At 34.8% G+C, this 21,883-nt stretch overlaps 2 protein-coding genes across 5 annotated transcripts in view; one reads left to right on the top strand and one right to left on the bottom strand.

Annotated features, from left to right (window-relative positions):
- Positions 1 to 568: 568 nt before the first annotated feature.
- On the top strand, positions 569 to 10,473 carry ana1 (anastral spindle 1). 2 transcript variants are annotated; one of them, XM_075289229.1, is made up of 7 exons: positions 569 to 752; positions 810 to 2,173; positions 3,124 to 3,247; positions 3,312 to 5,946; positions 6,568 to 7,172; positions 7,278 to 7,706; positions 9,826 to 10,473. In XM_075289229.1, exons 1-6 carry the CDS (start codon positions 624 to 626, stop codon positions 7,698 to 7,700), a joined length of 5,280 nt encoding a protein of 1,759 aa, XP_075145344.1. In that variant the 5' UTR covers positions 569 to 623; the 3' UTR covers positions 7,701 to 7,706; positions 9,826 to 10,473. The 2 variants fall into 2 exon arrangements, with proteins under 2 accessions (XP_075145344.1, XP_075145343.1); XM_075289228.1 differs by lacking the exon at positions 9,826 to 10,473 and having other exon boundaries at positions 7,278 to 9,711.
- The window catches only part of Cftr (CF transmembrane conductance regulator), a 28,668-nt gene continuing 17,110 nt past the window's right edge, over positions 10,326 to 21,883 (bottom strand). For all 3 annotated transcript variants that reach the window (XM_075289230.1, XM_075289231.1, XM_075289233.1), the window contains exons 6-13: positions 16,603 to 16,847; positions 15,695 to 16,534; positions 14,912 to 15,631; positions 14,545 to 14,835; positions 13,901 to 14,486; positions 13,299 to 13,831; positions 13,060 to 13,220; positions 10,326 to 12,215 (exon numbers count right to left, since the gene is read on the bottom strand). In XM_075289230.1, coding sequence (XP_075145345.1) covers positions 11,963 to 12,215; positions 13,060 to 13,220; positions 13,299 to 13,831; positions 13,901 to 14,486; positions 14,545 to 14,835; positions 14,912 to 15,631; positions 15,695 to 16,534; positions 16,603 to 16,847 — 3,629 coding nt within the window. In that variant the 3' untranslated portion in view covers positions 10,326 to 11,962. The remainder of the gene's footprint in view (positions 12,216 to 13,059; positions 13,221 to 13,298; positions 13,832 to 13,900; positions 14,487 to 14,544; positions 14,836 to 14,911; positions 15,632 to 15,694; positions 16,535 to 16,602; positions 16,848 to 21,883) is intronic.

The following is a 21,883-nucleotide window of genomic DNA, read 5'->3' as shown; positions in this document are numbered from 1 at the left end:
TGCCAATTCTTGTTGGAAATTATAGAAATATACATATCTAAACCAGAATTATGGCAAAAACGTAGAAAAATTCTACTTCCATTCAATGGAAAACCAGGCGAGATTACCAGGTGGATTACTTCAGGAATCATTGTTTTGCAACATATACCCGGATTATTATTATTTTCTTCCATTTTTTCAGTAAAAAATGGTTTCTCCTATAACTCTTCATACATCTTCGTTGCATGTTTATGCTTCTTCTTATTTTTTCATGTTGTCATATTTGTTCGCGCAGTGTAAGGACAAAACTTGAACGAACACACAACAAATAGACGAACCTCTCTCGTAGTGTTTATCCGACCGTCTACACGAGAATGTTGTTCTTTTTTATTATTCTCTAGCGTTACTGAAAGGAAGAAAACGTGGTGGTGGTGGTGGTGTTAACACCACTGTAAAACTTTGATTCGATCCCATTCAGTTACCTTGTGACGCCCTTAATTCGTGTTTAAGTAGGATGTTCATTTAAGGCAATTGGCAAAGATGTTCATTTTAGGCAATTGGCAATTCGGTCATTGATTGAAATTGGCAACCCCGAATGCCACTACATTCAAAATTTAGATTTAATTGCTCGGACACTTGAAATAATGTCCGTCAACATTACAGTCAATGGAAAATTTGTTTCCAAACATTGCTCAAAGAATCCATTATTGCTGGACCGCGAAAAGGCAAAAAAGGAATTGGAAGAAGAGAGGAGGAAAAAGCGCTTGTTACAGGTTTGTTTCGTTCAATCCAAAATATAGTACTGTCCTTACCAATTGTTTATTCGAAAGGTCCGCGAGCAATCGAAAAAAATTGCTGAGAAAATACGTAATGATGTTAAGGAAACAAGACGCAAAGACTTGGAAAAGTTTGAATCGAAAAAACAGGAAGAATTTGAAACGTGGAGGCGAAATGCAATGCAGAAAAATGAGATGGAATGTAGCCGGGCCATATTTCAAATAGGAGCAGCTCATGAAGCTGCAAAGCGGGAAAATCAAGCACAAGCCGAAAAACTGGAAAAGAAAGGTATGTACAAGGAATTTCGTAAGCAAATTTTGGAAAGAAAACACAACAAAGAAAATGCAAAACCATCGGAAACTATTTGCAAAAACATCCACATATGTCCAGCCAATAGCCGATGTCAATGGAAGTGCTATGGAAACTGCAGCGGGGAAAGAGTAGAAACTCCAAAAAGAAAACGATATGAATCGTGTTCCTCCAGTGATTCGGATTCTGAAAAAAATGATGAAGAAACAAGTAATGACGAAACTTTGAAGGATTCTTCCTCATTTTCCAGCATAACACCATCTAAAAGCATCAATAATATGGCCACTCAGACGTCATTGATTTGTCAGGACAACAATCTAAAAAAGACTCCAGCTGTGTACATGGATGTAGAGGTTGGAACTGATGATTCAGTGTTGATTTCAGCACCTTTGGAAATAAAGGACAAGCATGCTGAATATAATCGTCAATTTAGTCGTGTCATTCGCATTAGTCCAAGAAAGGGGAGTAAAAATCGTGAGGCTGAAATGGACAGCAATCAACCTACATCGGCTTCCACAATAACCACATCGAGAGATTATAAAGAAAGTGAAGAAACATCTAAGAAATGTTCTGCCAATGAAACATCTAAGGCAAAAGACAGCAAAGAAAAACGATTTACAATAATCTCCGATTTGGTTAACAAGCAAGGAAATGAATGTAATATTGTTAAGGACACAGAACCTAACAAGAGGCCAACGAATGGTGTAAACACACTGCGAAGCTCTCCGCGAAAGTTTGTTGCCCTACCATCAACATCAAGACCACCTATATCACGTCCAATTTCTCAAAACACCATAACCTCAACGTCACCTACAAAGGCCACAAGTATTTCTTCCAAATCCTCTAAACCCTTTGCCACAGGAAATAATCGGGCATCCTCAATCTCAGCAGCTTCAACTAATACTGTTGCCATGGGAAGCTCTAATGGCACTTCTTGTCGTGTGCAATTCTATGACTACAATAGCAAAATTGCCAAAGAGGGATCACAATCACAGACCAATGTTAGAGTAAATCGTCAAAGGGATACTATTCTGCCCACAGCAATGGAACAAGCAAGTGTGGAAAATCGTTTGCAATACGACAAGCAACAGGATATGGTATTAAAAAAGTAAGTTGAATCATACGAATGTACAAATATAATTTACACATGTGGTTGTCCTTTACCATAGCAACATATTCGGCAATGTCAATTTGAGGTGACCGCAATTCATAGCTAATGGTCATCAAGCGGACATTGTTTTACATGCTTTTACATAATTTGTACACACTTTCTAGCGACATGAAACCATGGAAATAGGCCTAATCCATGGATAAGTTGAATGTTTGTTGAAAATGCTTTTGAGCTTTTATGAGCACAATCATTGCAAAATTCCAAATCTCTGTATAATTAAAATTAATCTAAAAACCTGGAATTATAAATTGTAGTTAGCATAAAAATGCCAACTTTTAAAGACCTAACATATTTACTTATAAGTGGACTTTTTAAAATGTCTATATTGTTTAAATTCGGCTTCTTCGGATTTTTTTAAATTTTAGTTTAGTAGATTACGTTGGAGAGGTGGACCATATCCATTTTTTCTCTGGAACTTCGTGTTTTCGAGATTTTGGAGGGAAATCAAAAAAAATATATATTTTTAATTGTCTACTTTTCGACTTCTTCAAATTTTGGAAATGACTCCTTTAAATTTGGAAAAGTCTACTTAAAGGCTTTTTCACATTTACAAAATTCCCGGATCTATGTAAAAATCGATATTGCAATTTTTAAAAGTATATTTCGACTTTTGCGATAATTAAAACACTCGGTTTTTGACGTAGTGACTTTCATCGTTTGAGATAAACTATTAGAAGAAATTTATCAATATAAAAATCGATTAGTCGAACTCGAAATTTCAAAAAAATCATGAAGTCAATTTGTAGAAAAAAAAATCTTTCGAGTTTTGTATCCCTACTTTCGACTTTGTAAAGGTCGACGTTTAGAATGTTGGTGTTTTCCAAAATGTATACATTATATAGCATGAATTTAAATAAATTCGATTAATTTTTTCATTATTTAAATAGCAAGCAAATGGATGAACGTAGCCAAAAGGCTTTGGAGCGTGAAAAGATACGAAGAGACTGTAATGATCTAACTGAAAAACTGGATGCTCTCACTCGACAATATCCCCGTCAAGTACCTACCAATGTAATAAAACAAATCGATTTTTAGATACCTTTTACCTCATATTCAGCATTTATTATTGTTGCAGGAAAATCCCCATATATTCGTTGATAAACAATTACGTTTAGAAAGTAAAATGAATTCGGCTGTGGAGAAAATTCTCAGCAGACCCAATGTCATAACGTGCACTGAAACTGGGCATCAAGATAATAATAGAGCTGAGGCTGAAACTCAACTATTAAGAAATGATAAAAATCGGAATAATGACTTAAATGTGGGTGCCGCTACATCTGATAATACTACTCCAAATGATGATGCTGCAAGTGATAGTTGTTGTTCCATACTTCTTGGATATGTTGACGACCAAAGTCGCCAAGTTCGAAAAGATTTGGAGAAATCATCCGATAAAGATAATATTGAAAAACAGAGACGTCTTCGTAATTTACTTCAACGTTTAGATGAGCTAAGAAATTCACTTCTCGAAGAACTTAAAAATTCTCAGGTTAAGAAAATTCCATCATCTGGCAAGGAAAGTCATTATCAGCAATTAATCGAGGATATAACATCCTATCGCAGGGAACGGGAAAATATTATGATGGATAATATTGAACAACAACAAAAGGTTAAAGGAAAAGAGAATGATCATACGAAAAACCAAATGAAAACCAATAAGAAACTTCCTCTGGATGAAAGGGAAAAAGTATTGCAACAAAAAGAAGCAATATTGGAGGAAAAAGTTAGAGAATTTTATGAACTGCAAAAGCAAAAAACTAAAACTCCAAAAAGTTGTCAACGAACAGAAGATATCTCAGAGCCAACCTCTACAAATAGTGGTGGTCATGAAACGGATATGGAAAGTGATGAAAAAGAAAATTGCACCTCTATTGGAACACCTGTGGAAATTGTCATTACTGTGCAGGGAGATAAAAAATCTATCAAGTTTCCCGGAAAAAGTAAAAGAAAGCCACTACCTAAGAAACATCCAACACAATTGGCCTCTTTGATCAAAAGTCCACAGCCAAAAGCAATGCATAAGAAGAGCACTCCAAGAAAAAGAACTACTCCAATTGCCACTAATCTAGAAAAAACTACGAAAGCTGTATTGGGACGACAAAATTCTTATGACTCTAACTCTACCTCCTACATGAGTTTACCCCAACAAATAGCTACTCAATTGGGTACATTGGTTGATAAAAAACAAAATATGCATCATATTGATGACACTCAATCGTCCACGGATAATCAAAGTCAAGAAAGTCAATTTAGAAAGCCGGCGCCACATTTGAATCCACTAATTGCTCAATATGTTCAACGTCTTTTGGGTATGTCTCGTAAAGCTATCCAGAGATTGGGTGTAAGTTCATCGGACATTGATACTCCAAGTTCTAGCCTAATTAACACTTCGGCGAATAATACATCATGCGAGTCTTTAATTTCGGATGAGCGTTTGGCTTTTGTTGAGAGTTTTGTGAAAGAAAATCGTAGCTTTATAAAAGAGTTGGAGCAATCGTTGAAATCTCAAAATGATACCACATTAGAAAATAGTATGAGGGTATTTGATGAAATCTGGCGTAAACGACTAAAACAACAAAAGGTTGAAAAGGTGAGGCCACGAGAAGGGCAAAATGTTCAAGAAAAATTAAGGCAGGAGAAGATTGTAAACAAATCCAAAGAAACAACAAAGAAGCAAATAAGATCTGGGGGAAATGTAACACAAAGTAAAATAATATCCAATAAAATGCAGCATAGCTCCGACATCGATAGGCTAAATCAAACAAAATCAACCATTAGTCCAATCGCAAAGAACAAAGAAAAATTCTCCCGAATCGAAATTGATAGCAGCCCTGAAATATTAGGCACCATTAGAAACTCTCGTAAAATTGACAAAGCTGTAGAAACCCAAAAATCAAATGATTTGGATAAATCTGAGCAGGATTCGCAAATAGCACGCTATGCTCAGTTAACTGAAAACTGTACTCATCGTATAGCCGAACTAACCGAACTTATTAATCGTGTACGTCAAGAAAAGCAACGACTGTTGGAGGTTACCCTCAGTTCGGTGAGCGATAATGGAAGACAATCTACAGAGTATTTGGAATTACCAGAAGGCAAGAGCCGAATGACAAATGAAGGTGAATCAAGTTTGGCAAGCAGCACTGAAGATGCAATAACAGCAACTGTTGCTCCTCCAAAATCTATACCGTCTATGGACATCGTACATCAAATACCCAAATTATCAACATTGGAAAAGAATCGTCAAATTAATGCAAGCCAGGATAGTGGCATAGCTGAATCTCGTCCAATAACTGCTCAAGAGAATCGCTTGAATGATGTTGAACCCATTTCTCAGACATCCACAGAATCACAAGGCAATAGTTTACATCAGCGAAAACTGAAACCTCCGCCATCGCTAAGACGATTTAGTCCACAATTCCAAGAAGATGATTTGGTTCATGAGTTATCTACAATTTTGGAAGTTGATACACCAGCTAATTCTCGTATTAATACTGCTGTGGCCCAGTCAACTGAGGAGCGAACTAATGCCAATCCATCTGGGATGGAAACTACTACTCACCACCCCATCATATTTCCCAAATTCGAAGAATATTGTCAGCGTATGAATTTGGATATAACAAAGCTGGATAAAGAAAAAAGTTTACAATTGCAAGCAGAATTTTCAATTTTTATGGAGGATATGCAAAGAAGTCAAACGAAAGAGCCAAGTAAGTCAACAATTCAATTTGGTAGTTCCCTGAGTTACATTAGTCGTTAAAGGCGGGCATGTACTAGATTAAAAATTTAATTCATGAGCATTTGTACTGAAATGTTAATTATGAGACTATCTGGGGGTAGGGCAAGTGTGTGGAATTCAAGGTCTTTGGAAAAATATTAATTAGAACCACAAGGACCATGATAGGGAACAAATTCGGGGATAAAAGGTCAAGACCCCACCATAAAATTCAATTCAATTGTGAGTGTCCCCAATTGAAATTAGTTTTCGCCCCTCTGGACTAAGGTTGGCGGGTTGAAACCGCCTGTGGTTATACCATGCACTTTCGGAAGCCACTTTAGTGTCACTGTATGACTCGTAACAGGATCATCCACGCTTATATAAAATTCATCTAATATGGGTATCCAGTGAACGTCTAAACTTAGCCAAATTTACCCATTGGTGTCGAATTTTCCTAGGGCAGTGTCCAGAACCCCGTCATCAAACCAAGCTTTTGCTTCAAGTGTAATTTCTCCCTTGAAGCAGAATTTTATTGTCGACGAAAATATTTTAATTTAATAATAATAAAAAATTCTAAACTAAACTTCTTTCATGCATTCTCCCAAATTTTAAGAAACTTCGTTACAATATACAGAATTCCCCTCCATGAATGGTTACATGAATCATACCAAAAGCGAACATATATTGGAGCAAGCAGAACCTAAAGATGAATCATTAAATCAACTACGTCTGACAAATCTGAAAGCAAATAAATTTCCTGCTGTAAGAGAATATGTCCAACAGAATTATGCTAAAGAAACTGCAACAACGTTGACCAATGATGATGGCCAACAATTGCTATTGGATACAGAAAGTTTGGAAAATATAACAGAAAGCGAATCAGCATCATTGGATATAGAAAAAGAGTTGAAAGAGAGGAAAATTTTGAAAAATTCTTTTCGTTATTCGAATTCTAAACGTATATTTTCTTCTACGGCTCACCATGGTGAAGATAGTGAGTTCTATGTGGAAGCTTTGGAACGTGAAAGTGGTATAGAAAAACTCTCAACATCTGATAATACTATAGCTGTGCTAGAGGCGGATGTAAAAGGTATGATGCAGCAGTGGACAGCGGATGATGGCAAAAAGAGAAATTTTAAATATAAACAACTTTACCAATCTCTTAGTAGTACAACCACTTCAACAACAGATCAGTCTAAAGCAAAAAAATTACAAAAGGTAAATTATTTTAATTTATTTTTTTTATCTATTTTAATTTATTTTTTATCTATTTATGTGCTAAATTATATGTATTTAATTTGAGTATATATTTTTTTTTTTCAGTCCACTTCTTTAGATGACAGTTCTAATGAAATTGGACGACCATTGAACTTGCGGGACTTTCTTACACGAGAACTATTAAAACATGCGAATTTTTCAACATCAACCTCTACCTCAAGCACTGATGATTCTCTACGTAGCCAATTTTTATATTCTCTTATAGGTTCTCTAACGCCACATACTAATGCGGCGACTAGTAAATCTGGCCAACATACTTTAGATCGTCAAAAAACTTCAACTCCAGTTCCCATACAATCATCGCAAACACATTCAACACCCTCAAGCCGTGCTCCATCGAATGCATCATCTACACAATTATTTTCCGGAGAAAGTCGTATATCATCTGTTCATGGCAATGATCATTCAAAGGATCCTCGATGGCAGATTAGTGATGCGGGTGATAAAGGTGATCAAAGTTCGGAATAGTTTAATGTAAGTCCAATTTAGTAGTGTTGATTGTTATTTGTTAAGAACAAAAATTGGGTGGTAGGAAATGCCAATAAGTATACGATGGCAAATTAGTAAATTTAAAGACTGCCAGTAACAAAAAAAAAATAAACAAACATCATTAAAAATTACCTTTAGAGATATAAAAACGATATCGTTGGTGTTCAATTTTATAATGATCCAAGTAAAATGTGACATTTTGTTAACTATTATATTTGAATAGGTTATTTATTACTTTCTTTTTAATTTTATCATTTACCTCATACGGGGGATATATTTATTAAAAAAATAATAATTTATTTTTTTTGTCCTATACCAATAACCTTTTTAAGCCTATTCATTCAATACATTCCAAAACAATTTCATTCCTTTATATTCCATTCAAGCATTTTTATTTTCCGATCACAGTCATTGTCCTGGAAGATTCTATTAAAACATATTTAAAAATTTCTTACAGAAGAATAATAGTGCCAAAGATAACTTTTCAAAAAAAAAAAATGTACTTGGATTTTTTTATATTTTGAAACAGAAAAGTTACAGTGAGTGTCAAAATAAAGTGTATAAAATGTTTTAGTAGCGAGTTTTGACGAGTTGACCTTTTTAATTTTAAGTTTAAGTAGATAAATAATTACTTACATGTAAACCAAATAATGTTTAATAAAATCGTAGATATAAAGGCTGCAATAAAAAGTCAAATTCGTATGTACACTTTATTGTGATGCTCACTGTACATATCAGCCATGTGATCTTTAATGTACAAGCGAAAAACTTTTTCGAAGTTGCATTCCAATTCATGTTATTGAATGTCACAAAACGCTAGATGACGGTACATCCTCATCTGTTCCCTTTATTGGCGAAACTCCAAATCAACCTTTACAAAATCCTAAATAACCAAAAACAGGGACACGTTTTTATTTACCAAGTACACCACTCAAATTAATTGCCATAGAAATTTTTTCCACTTATTAGATACATTGGTAAAGTTAATCCATAACATCAAATAATAATGAGGTTAATATACAAATGGAGTTCTGATTTTCGTAAAAATCTTGATTTCAAGCACACCAAAAAAAGAAATAAAGGTCGACAAAATTAAAAAGCCGGTGGACGGCCAATGCAATAATTTGACAAAAAGCTGAGGGATTTTTTTTGTATGGATGTTTAAAAATAAAATTAAAATAATTATAAATCTCCAGTTAGACGTTTGGAGACTGGCATGAAGTGGAGTAATGAATTCTTAAAAAAAATATGTCTGCTATTTTTGGAAATTTTACTTTTTTAACATCGATGCCAATAGAGAAACTGACGAGGATGAGAAAATTGAAAATTCATATGTCTTCCTTTCGGAAAACACTGTGTAATTTCTACTAACTATACCTGCTAATTAATGCGAAATCTATTGGCAACATTTTTTTCCAAATTTGAATTTTTTAATTTTTCAAAATATGAAAATATTGAAATGGAATTGCAAAATTTTGAAAGATTGTTCAACCCTCCGATGGGCGGTAAGATACCTGTGGAATTTTTTGACTTGCATTATTTCTGCATTTTACCTGTCCTCAAACATGATAGTTTATGACTACCTCTAGTGTCCACTTTGAGAGGCATGAATAAACTACAAAAAAAAAATAAAAGTCCATCGTAGGGTAATTAGGATTTTGTCCTCTATTTACCAACATCATTAGTGGAAATATTAAAAATTAAATTGAAGTGCTAACGATTAGGAATTACAACAACAAATAGTTCTGTAATCATTTTATGTTGTATAGGCTATTTTATTTGGCATGTGATCTTTTAATAACTTCAACACTGGTAGGACGATTAAGAATTTTTTAGTTTTTGCGACAAAAATCTTAATTTTTAGTTAAAAATGGTAATAATGGGTCACCAGGAATTCCCTAAAGCCTGAATTTCAAATAGAAAAATGAAGAGAAATTCAAACTTGGAGGCCTACAGAACATTTTTACGCGGTTGGAAATTTTCTCCCTTTTATGTATATATATGTATATATATTTTTTTTACATTTTCCATTTTTTATATGTATACATACCCACCATTCTACTAACTGGCCAATCATATGAATTAATATCGTCTATATTTTCAGACTTTCAAAATTCATTAGCCTCGTCTAGATTTAATTTGTTCATGTATAGCGAACAATTTTGTTTCCACTTCATAAAAATTTGTTGATTTTTTCAATTATTGCTATTGCTTCCTAACCTAATTTAGTGTTGGGAATTCATTTTGATTAAAAATATTATTTTCTGTTCATTTTCAAATTAAAATTTAGGTAAAATTTCTAGCTTAAATTGAAATGTTAGCTTGAAATTAATATTAGCTATATTAAAATTTTTTGTACTATTTATTACTTTAGGATTACATTTCGTCCCACACAAATGCCACGGGTTTTACCATTTTTTTATATTAATAAAAATATTTATAAGTTGCAGTTACTGCCACAAAATGTTATTTGTTAGAAATTTTTTTAAGACATATGTGTCTAGAAAGCAGATACAAGTTTTATTTTTTTATGGAAAACAGTTTTATTTGTTGATTGTATTTTTTAAAATTTGTTTTTTTTTTTCTAGTAATAATATCTCTAACTAGTTTTTAGTCAAAAAATATATTTATTTTTGGTATCAAAATGCGACCATTAATTGTTTAACTAACCTAAAAGATGTATAATTTTCTTAATGATGTTAACATACAATTAAAGAAAAAACTCTAATATAAAATAAAGATAATATTCGTATTTGTTTTTTTTTTTTTTTTGTCTATTGATTTAGAATCTTAAATTTGTTTTTGTCTACATCAAGTAGATTCAGTTGTATATATTCGAAAAATATATATTTAAAGAAACACCAAAGGGGATAAATGAAATGTAATAAATTGATTGGCCATCAATTTTTGTGTAGTTAATATTTGCCTAAAGACAGCATTTAAAAAAATTGTGTCGCCCAGTGGTGTGAGAGTCGAATAAAATCTGTCATTTATGAATGAGTGCGCCTGATATTTATTAAAACCCAAAAAATTGAATTCTGTACAATCAAATCAAATATTGGAAAATTAATTTAAAAAGTACCAATTTCACAAAAAGATTGTTTCCAAAATGATTTTTATTTAGAAAAAATGTCCTTCGGGCATTTTTGTTTGGTGAAAAATTATTTTTTTAAACAGATTGGAAAACATGAAATAAAAACAAACAATAAATCAGATGTCTAGGTTTTGCGTTTTGAAAATGATCTTGTATTTTGAGGCTAACTACTTATTGGACCAATACAATATATGGTCCGGTTACTACTTAGCCTCTTCGCCTGTTACAGCAGCAATATACTCTCATATAGTACATTTTCACAAAAGGCTAAAAATTACTATTTTAGAAAAAACATGGTTTCCAACGATATTGTTTAGTGAAAAATATATTTTTTTTTTGAATGAGATATGGATATGAAAAAATAGCAATAAATGAGTGATCTAGCTTTTGGGTTTTGAAAACTCGAAAGTCTTCTAAATTTACAAAAAAAGTGTTCCATTTTGAGGCTTAATACTTATCGGACCAATGCAATATATGTTCCGGTTACTATTTAGCCTCTTCGCCTGTTCCAACAGTAACATTCTCTCGTACTAATTCTAAGACTACTGCGGCAATTTCGGGCTAATCGATTCGTATTTTTCTTTTAAACATGTTTGAAGATTCCTCGGAGTGTTATCCTTTTTGTAGTCTAAGTGCTCGGATGCAAAATTAAATAAACATTCTAAAAAAATTAAAGGGATTTTTAAATATAAGAATTAAAAAAAAAACGGTTTGCTCAAAAAATGGAAAAAAAATCTTTCATCTTTTTGATTGAAGCATTGGATCTGGACAAATAAGTACAAGTACTTAGCTTAAATTTAATTATCAAAAATGACAGACTTTATATGCCACTGGTAAAGCTACTGCAAACAAAAATCAAGACAATATGGTTGTGGTACTGGTATCGGATTCTAATAAAATTCGTCAAGTATTTCTTAAATATTTTACACTTATTATGAAGACGATTTTACATTTATATATGTTTTAAGTATTACATATAACATAAAAGTTTTACTTTTCTCATGTAAGTACTTAAATATAAAAATAACTTTATAAGTACTGGTGGATTAGTTTAGAAATTCATATATCTTTTAAGATTTAAGTTTTTGCTTTATATAACATTCTTAAGTATTTGTTTGAGCATACATTTAAATTTATATGTATGTATTTAAGCACTGTGATAAGATTTACTGGCTATTTTCTTAAGTGTATCTGCTTCTCCTGTTGCTTCGACCATTTGTCGTAAGGCACCATTAGGATTTCTTAATAGTATATAGGGTACATCGAATTCTTTGGCTTGTCCAGCATCCATAACTAATATGCGATCAGAATCCATAACAGTTTGTAGTCGATGAGCTACTGTGAGAACTGTACAATGTTTGAATTTAATACGAATTGCTCGTTGTATTAAGGCATCAGTTCTGTAAAGATGTTAATGAAATCAAATACAAGTTATTAGTTTTGTACATTAGCTGCGTACTACGAAAAGTCAAAAATCGAGTTTTTGTTGAAAATTCGAAGTCGACATTTTTCTTCAAAATCAAATTATGAATGTTTTTTTTTTTGACTCAAATCTAAAGAAAAATCCATCTATAATTACAACCGAAAAATTCATAACAAAGTATATAAGTATCTAAAGGAAAAATAACTATAAATAAATAAACAATATATTAAATAACTTATAACTTTAAATAATTGATCCACCAAAATAAATAAAAATTTTAATTGAAAAAATACATGAAAGTGCCGGAAGAAATCATTAAATTATTTATTCAAGTATATTTTTTATTTCTAATTAATTCTGTTATTGATACTATAATTTTCGTGATTAAAGAAATTCCAATTACAAATTAATTGGACCAAATAATTTCGTGATTGAATCACAAAACTTCTTTTTTTTTTGTGAGGAGAGAGTGGAATATGCTGTAGCTATTTGTAAGATGAAAACCCACCACAAAGTCCAAGGTCCGACATCAAAAGTCGACATTCTCAAATAAACTTTACAAAATTTGGAAAAAATTAAATCTCGATCTTTGCAATATTCAAATGCCGGCTTTTTCATATTTTGAAAAAATCTAAAAGTCGACTTTTAAAAATTTAAAAAAAGTTGAAAGGTCGAAAAGTATGTCTGATTAAAAAACGTCTCGCGATTTCGGCTGCTAGCCAATAGTGGAACATTTCTTGGAATTCCACTATTTGACTTTATTTAATTTTAAAAATTTACTCTAAGCACTACTACCATTTTCAAACTAAAAATTTACTTACTGTGGATCTACATTCGCTGTTGCTTCGTCCAAAACCAATATTTTATTGTTGCGCAATACGGCACGCGCCAAACAAATGAGTTGTCGTTGGCCCACACTGAAATTACTTCCACGTTCTGTAACGAAAAAATCTAAACCTGGTATAGCACCTTTTAATTCCACCTGAAAAAGAGAAAAATCATTTCTTTACTCTCTCTCTCTTTCATTGAAATAGAATTAGGCCACTAAAAAGAAACATACATCTTCTAAAGCTTTCCATATATCGGCATCGGAATATTTTTCAAAGGGATCCAGATTGTAACGTATTGTTGCTGAAAACAAAACTGGATCTTGTGGAATAATAGATATCTTAGAACGTAATGATTCCAGATTAATGGTCCCCGTGTCAATACCATCGATGATGACTCCACCCTCTATATTGGCCAATCGAAACAATACCCCAATCAGCGAAGATTTACCAGCCCCTGTTCGACCCACAATGCCCACTTTCCAGGCTGGTTCAATTATCAGATTTAGATTCTTTAGGACCGCCTCACCATGGGGATCGTAACGATAGGACATGTTACGGAATTCGATAAGACCATGTGTGGGCCAACTAATAGGAGGTTGTTTGATTTCATGACTCTCTGCCTCCAAATCTGTGTATTGCAATACACGTTCTACACTGGTCATTTGTTGCAAAGATTCAGCTACTTGACGCACACCATATTGGACCATGCCAGTCAAGATCATAGCTTGCGATATGGCTAAGCCAACGTTGCCACTATAGGTTTCTAGAGAATAGAGTGAAGAGAATAAAGTTTTTCATATTGTCTCAAAGCAGTCAATTGTTTTTTACTTACGACCACTGATGACGATAAAGCTAAAGGTGACACATGTTAGGAAACAACAACTTACACAATCTAACCACAGCCCCAGGGCGGTGTTAGAAGCCATGGTCAATTGCCAAACCCCACTGTGAACATCTTGAAGTTGATCGAATTCTTTGGCAACAGTATCCTGAAGATTACGTGATCTTATGGTGGCCAAACCAGAAAGTGTAGTAGATAGATGGGAAAATACAGGACTTCGACAAATTCCTTCCAAACGTTTCAGATCCTGTGATGGTCTTAGATACATTTTCAATATTAGACAATCAATAATGGCAACCGTAAGTATGGCCAACATTAGTATGGGATTGACCACGCAAATAACTACCAATATACCAAACATCACCAAAGCTATTTGTATGAAATCCATCATAGCCTTTGGTAGAAATTCATCTATAGCACCCATATCCTTGGAGAATCTATTAAGTATACGGCCAGAAGGATTTTGATCAAAGAAACGCATAGCAGCATTAAGAATGGCAGCAAACATTCGATCATGAAGCACCTTGGAAGCATGCATGCAAACTTTAAAGAAAAGGAAACCTCGAAACACGGTCATCTATGAGAGGAAAATGCAAATGGGCTTAGTTATTCAACTCTTGGAACGAATTACTAACCACTACAACTCCTATAATGAGAGCACCGTATATGTACAAACATTCGTATGTCGTCAAAACTGTGGTCTGATTGGTCGATCGTAGATACTCTTGTTGAGTCCAGATATTTACAAAGTAATCCGAACCGCTGCAAACCACTTGGGACAATAGCATAACAAAGACCATGAAACTAAAGCCCATTAGAGTACTGCCAGCTCGGAAATACTCCCACCAAACACGACCACTTACTCCGCCATCGGCCTGCTCTTCATCCAACATTTTGCTATCGGGTTCATCGCGCTCTGCACTTTCCTAAAAGTAATAAAAAAAGCAAATCCACTCCTTTGATTTTTCACTTCGTATGCATTTTCGTGAGATTATCACTTACCGATTTATTCCTTAAGGAACCATCAATTGCACTACTTTTTCTCCTAACGGCCTTATAGCCCTCCGGATCCTGTTGTCCATCAATATAAGGTATATCCTCATCATCATCATATAGACTGGGATCTTCGGAATTTGTTCCCCCATTCGGGGTGGAAGCTTTGGGTCTATCCAATAATTTGGCGAAATCCAATTCACTTGAGAGCAATTCATCATAGGTACCTTGGCGTGAAATTCGTCCATTTTCCACAATTACTATCCAATCGGCTTCGTTGAGAAAATGTATCTGATGGGTGATAAGAAGACGAGTGGCTTTCTCATTGGCCAAGCGTCCTTTGGGACCTATGACTTCATCGAATAAATGGCGACCGACATGGGCATCAACTGCACTCAGTGGATCATCAAGTAAATAAATATTGGCTGGTTTATAAATGGCTCTAGCCAAGCTGATGCGAGCCCTTTGGCCTCCTGACAATGATGCTCCCCGTTCTCCAACTACCGTCTTATCACCATTTTGCAATTGGGCAAAGTCCGTTGATAAGGCACAACATTTTGTGATTTCATCATAGCGTTTGCGATCGAAATCTTCGCCGAATAGAATATTATTGCGTACAGTTCCTGTGAAAAGCCATGGTTCTTGGGCAGCATATGAAATATCTCCTTGAACTTCGACATTGCCAGTCGTTACAGGCAATTCGCCGAGAATCAGTTGTGTAATGGAGCTCTGCACAGAAAAATATTAGAAATTTTTAATTTTAACGAAGTATGAAATAATGGATATAAATACCTTGCCTGCACCCACTGGCCCTATAATGGCACACAATTGTCCCTTAGGAATAACTATATTGATATCCTGCAACGTTTTCCTGGGATTCAACATATCCCAATTTGCCGATACATTCTTCAGAGTGACAGCCTGTTTATCACCCTCAATATTTGGTTTGTAAGTTAGGCCCTTTGTATGCTCCTCACACCCATCCATCAGCAGAAATGTTTGTACGCGTTTTAAAGAGACCAAAGCTTCGGCTCCAAAAGAAACCGCCAAGGGATACCAAATTGCTGCCACCAACTGAAATATATTGTAATAACCTGCCATTGCAAAGACAATATCAGCTGAAATGGCGCTGCCCATTAGGACAGCAGCAGCTATGGTTATATAGAGAGTCGATCGTTCTGTGAATACCATGGTGCTGAGATAAAATCCTCGCAAGTACGAGGCATAACGTATTTGCTTCACCTCACGGCGCCTAGCCTCCTTCACAACATTCTGAAATGGTTTCTCCCATGCATACATTTTAATCACCTGAATCCCTTGTACCAATTCATTCATAATTCCCACTCTGGCATCGGTTCTTTCGGCAATTTTCATGCGTAGCTTTGAGGCCAGTTTGCTGAGGCCCGTCTGTACCGGAATTGTTTTCAGCAATAAGCCCAGCACTCCCACCACTGCAGCCAAACCAATGCGAGTCCATATCAAATAGCAAATGAGAACAGATTGTAAGGGTAAAATCCATATCCAATGGACAAATATGAAACCATAATCCAATCGATTGACATCATTCGATAATAGATTAATGAGATAACCAGCAGGTGTCTGACCAGCAGATTTCATAGAGAGACTAATTGTCTGGAAGAGAGATTAAAGGGAATTTTTTATGGACGAGTAGGGTAGGAGTGTCATTCTAATTTACTTACCTTGCGATATATTAGTGAACAACAGGCAATCCGCATTCGAGCACCCATAAGCCGTTGGCGTAAATCAACATGATGGATAAGAAAACAACCGATAAGCGTAGAAAGGACAAGAATAGCACCCAACCAATGAACATCATTCAATATGCAGTCGATGAATTTTTCCGAGAGCGACTGATCATCAAGATTATCATATGCTTCAGTTGTATCTAGTTTTTCACTCGATGATGCTATTGAGTTGAATTTTGCTGTAATGCAGGAAGGTAAGTGATTGTTTTTACTTTACTTTGGAAGTTTACTTCTAATCTTTTTATGTTATTTAAATGAATATATGAAATATTTTCATATTTGAATTCGAAATATTTACATAAAACAAATATTGTTATATGATCGTTCGAATTGGTAATACTTAGTGTGAGCTAGCCTTTAGCACACTTTAAATAGACAAAACCAAAAAATAGAAGTTAAATTCTTTGTAAATAAAATTTTGATTTTTTACGTTCTTAAATTACACAAAGACACCATATTAGGCCCACCTATTTATGGACCTAAAAAGAGAATATAAATTACAGGCAAATCGTATAAGCACACTGGGTTTTGAATTTCAGGCAAATCGGATAAAAAGTGGGATGTAGGCCGATAGCCTCTAGTTGCTAGTGCCCGTATAAATTAAGTTTATTGTAATTTGTAATAATAAATTAAGTAATGAATAAAAATTGGGGTGTCTAGAGGCTCAAGAAGTAAAATCGGGAGATCGATATGTACCATGTACCGAATATACCTCTAGATTTCCTACTTCGGGCAAATCGGATAAAAGAAGTTGCTAAACAAGTCATCTCGGGAGATCGGTCTATATGGGGGCTATACCAAAATATGGACTGATATACATCATATTCGGCACACTTATGTGGGGACCTAAAATTCCTTTCGACTCCCAATTTCAGGCAAAACGAATAAAAATTGCGACGTCTAGAAGCCCAAGAAATCAAATCGGGAGATCTGCCTATATGGGAGCTATACTAAAACATGGACCATATTAGTCACACTTTATTTTTGGACCCAAAATGCTTCTATGCTTTTAATTTCAGGCAACTCGATAAAAATTGGGATGTCTAAACGCTTGAGAAGTAAAATCGGAAGATCTCTGTATCCGTTGGTATCCGTGTTCTGCACACCTATTGAAGGACTTAAGGTCCTCTAGATTTTGAATTTCAGGAAAATCGGATAAAAATCGCGGTGTCTAGATGCTCTAGACCTCAAATCGGGTTGTTGGCTTGTATGGGGGCTATATCAAAACCTGGACCTTTGTAGGCCACTTGACCTGCTTGCAGAAAAAAAAAATTGTGCCAAATTTCAGCACAACTGAAGGCTCTACCGTGATTATAACAAACAGACGGACATTGTTATATCATCTGAGAATTTCTTCCCGATCAAGAATTAATATAGTTTATTTAGTCGAAATTTCAATTTTCATAAAGAAAATTCAATACTTAAACGCATTTATATCAGTGAAATAATTTTGTTTTAAATTTAGATCTTAACTAGTCTTACATTGATTTTATCTCCATATAGTTGAAATTCAGTATTAAGAAGATAAACCCGGTTTATCTACTTTAGAAAAATCTTCACACATACGGGAAAAGTAACGATATTTGCGATTGAAATGTATAAAATATATTACAGTACAAATGAATGTAATTACAAATGAATTAATTTTCACAGTATGAAAAAAGTGGCGTAAAATAGTAAAAAGTATCACCGCTTGAAAAATTGCAAATTTGCCACTAAAGTGCACAACGGTAACACTGCATGGGACTCAACAAACAAATAAAATCGACCAATCACAAAACTTACAGAAAATATTTTTAATGCGAAATGCTATCCATGATACAATTCCCAGCAAAAGAAGCGTTGCCAAAAAAGTAATGAAACTGTCCTTTTTGGATCCGGAAGTGGTGCAAAATTGACGCAGAAGCGATGAATTTAACATGGGCTTGTCATAGGACGGAAGTCTTCCATTTCAACAGCCGGTTCACTGAATTTGCATCACTTCTTTAGGTGTGATCAGAATTCAATGTTTTGGGTGTAAATTAAAAAATTCTGTGATATTTTGTCAAATAAATAATTTTTATAAATTTTTATAATTTTTAATGGATTCTAACGCTTGTCTGAAACGTTTGGCCTCAAATATTTTCAAAAATTCACAATTTTTTCAGTTTGGATTTAGCATTTTTTTCGACAAAATTTAAACAATTTGTACCATTTTATGGATTCTTAAACTGTTTTTAACCAATTTGAAACAAAAAAAGTTAAAATTACCCATTAAAAATATGAAAAAAGCATGTTATAAAAAATTGAATGAAAAGAACTTCCTGTGTAGTTAAAATAAAGAACATCATTGGATGTACATCTTCTGGAAGTGCTTTTAAAGTTGTGACTGTGGAAGAACTTCCAATTTTTTTTGCTGGGTTATTAATTTCATCAGGTAACTTTGAACGGCTCATCAAAATGTCAAAAAATATTGTTGACATTTTTAAATTATGTTGTTGTAATTAACGTCTGCATCACAGTCATGTATATAAGGTAAAACAGAGATAACTCACAATGGTTTTCCTTCACAGGGATCATAAAATGAGGATCCAAATTTTTGCAATGACCGCACCGAGGGCGAGCAATTGAACCAACCAATCGTTTTCAGATTGCAAAATCGTCTGTCAATTCAATGACGTCATCTTTGCCACTATCTCCACCAGAAGAGATACCACCACTGCTGTCACCTCCAAAAGCCGCTTGAACTTTTTCGATTAGCTTCGGCCAAAGCCGGCTCCGCCATAGCTATTGCCGTACGTTGTCCATTGTAGTCCGTGGGCGAGCGTTAATTAGCACCAAATATCTTGATTGTAGGGAAACCACATACAAAGATTATAGATTTGAGGAAGAAAGGAAATTGGCTTGCGTCATACCAAATGTTGCATTTACCAGATTAGTTTAATACATGTTTGTAATCTTTTAGTTGTTTTTCGTTTTTATTTTTTAAATGAAAAATTTAATTTTCTTAATGAAGCAATATTAAATTTTGGGCAACAACAAAAAAAAATTACATTTTCCCCTTTATGGAAATTTATTTCGTGCACTTTTCTTTTTATTTGCATTTTAATGCTATGTCAATATTTGTCGTATACGCGTTTGGTTCGATTATTAAGCTAAAGGGTGATACGGTCAAAATTTGGTCAAGGGAAAACGCGTGTAAATCGGTGAACTCGTTTATTTAAAAAATCAAATTAAATTTCTTTTTCAAGTTCAATTAGTATAAAATTCAGGAAAAATATTCAGTTAGGCTTTCGCTTTTCCAAATCCGAATTGCTGGGCCTCACGCTTGACACCTGCCATCAGATTTTGTACAGCCACCTTGTCCACCTTCTTCGCCGCAGAAAGCCAGTTTGCCTTGAACTGCTCGTCCTTAGCAGTTTTTTGGTCTTCTTTAGGTTCCGCTTGACAATAGCCCAGTATTTCTCAATTGGGCGGAGCTCTGGCGTGTTGGGAGGGTTCGTGTCCTTGGGAACCACCTGCACGTTGTTGGCGGCGTACCATTCCATGGCCTTTTTACCGTAATGACAAGATGCCAAATCCGGCCAAAACAGTACGGAACAACCGTGTTTCTTCAGGAAAGGCAGCAGACGTTTATTCAAACACTCTTTCACGTAAATTTCTTGGTTGATAGTCCCGGAAGCTATGAAAATGCTGCTTTTCAAGCCACAGGTACAGATGGCCAAACCAGATATATCTTTGCGAACTTTGGCAGTTTTATGTGCTTCAAAATATCTGCTACCTTTCCCCTTCCTTTTGCCGTATAAAACTCCTGTCCCGGAAGCTGCTTGTAGTCGGCTTTGACGTAGGTTTCGTCGTCCATTACCACGCAGTCAAACTTCGCCAGCATCGTCGTGTACAGCCTCCGGGACCGCGCTTTGGCCGTCGTATTTTGTTTATCATCGCGATTTGGAGTCACTACCTTCTTGTAAATCGATAGCCCGGCTCGTTTTTTGGCTCGATGCACGGTTGTAGACACCCAGCTTATTTGCGGCATCTCGGAGAGAGAGGTTAGGGTTTCGCTTGAAACTACCGGCAACTCTCTTTGTCGTCTCAGCGGCTTCCGGGTTTCGATTTCCCCCCGATCCAGACTTCCTGGCTGTCGACAAACGTTCCCCAAACACTTTAATTACATTTGTAAAGGTTGATTTGGCAACTTTTAACGATTTTGCCAGCTTTGCGTGCGAGTAGCTCGGATTTTCGCAATGCGCGAGCAAAATTTTGATACGCTGCTCTTCTTGCTTGGTCGGCATTTTGACAACTGAAGAGTGAATTCCAAAATCAAAATAGGAGCAGCATTCTACACACACACACCTTTAAAATCAGGTTTTTTAAATGCAAAATTGAAAGAAATACGTCAAGTTTATATTGACCAAATTTTGACCGTATCACCCTTTAATGTGGTAAATGGTTTGATGTGCTCAGTAGCCAATCTCCCATCTTCTGTGATCTATAATCTTTGACCACGTACACCATATTGAGCACCCAAATATTTGTGCTCGTCAGCATCCACAGCTCCTACTTTGATGACACCCTTCAAAGCTTTGGCCAATTTTTTGTATTCTGAGTCTAGACTCTGACAATGGCCACACCATAAAATGCATAAAATTCGACAACCCAAATGGCATCATCTTGAACCACAAGCCGATCAAAATTGGACGGAGTTAGTTCAACAACATCCTCACTGGGGGAATACATGTCCCAAACAGTGGGCATCACTGTATACAGAAATTCCAAAAATATTGCACATAGTTGAATATTTTCTACTCACAATGTATTTCCATACCAATAAGAAAAATTTATCATGAGCAAAGACAATATACTTAGGAAGATGGGGAAATTGGCAGCTGAGAACATCAAACCATTGACGGCGCCAGTTCCCTACTTGTCGTTTACGCGTTTGGTTTGACACATTAAAATGCAAATAAAAAAAAATTAAGAATTTGGAAATATCTTGGAACAAACGGGAAAATATAATTTTTAATTTATTGCTCAAAATTTACCATTGTTCAATTTAAAAAATTTACTTTTTCATTAAAAAATGCAAATAAAAGAAATTACAAACATGTATGGACCTAGCGCCGTCGATGCAACATTTGGTATGACGCAAGCCAATTTCCCGTCTTCTAAAGTATATTGTCTTTGCTCATGAGTAACACAAAATCAAAACAAACATTTTTGTATTTGTTTATTTACT

Source organism: Haematobia irritans, chromosome 1 (genome assembly GCF_050003625.1).
Source record: "Haematobia irritans isolate KBUSLIRL chromosome 1, ASM5000362v1, whole genome shotgun sequence".
Classification (NCBI taxonomy): Eukaryota; Metazoa; Arthropoda; class Insecta; order Diptera; family Muscidae; genus Haematobia; species Haematobia irritans.
This window is presented reverse-complemented; position numbering and strand designations above follow the sequence as displayed.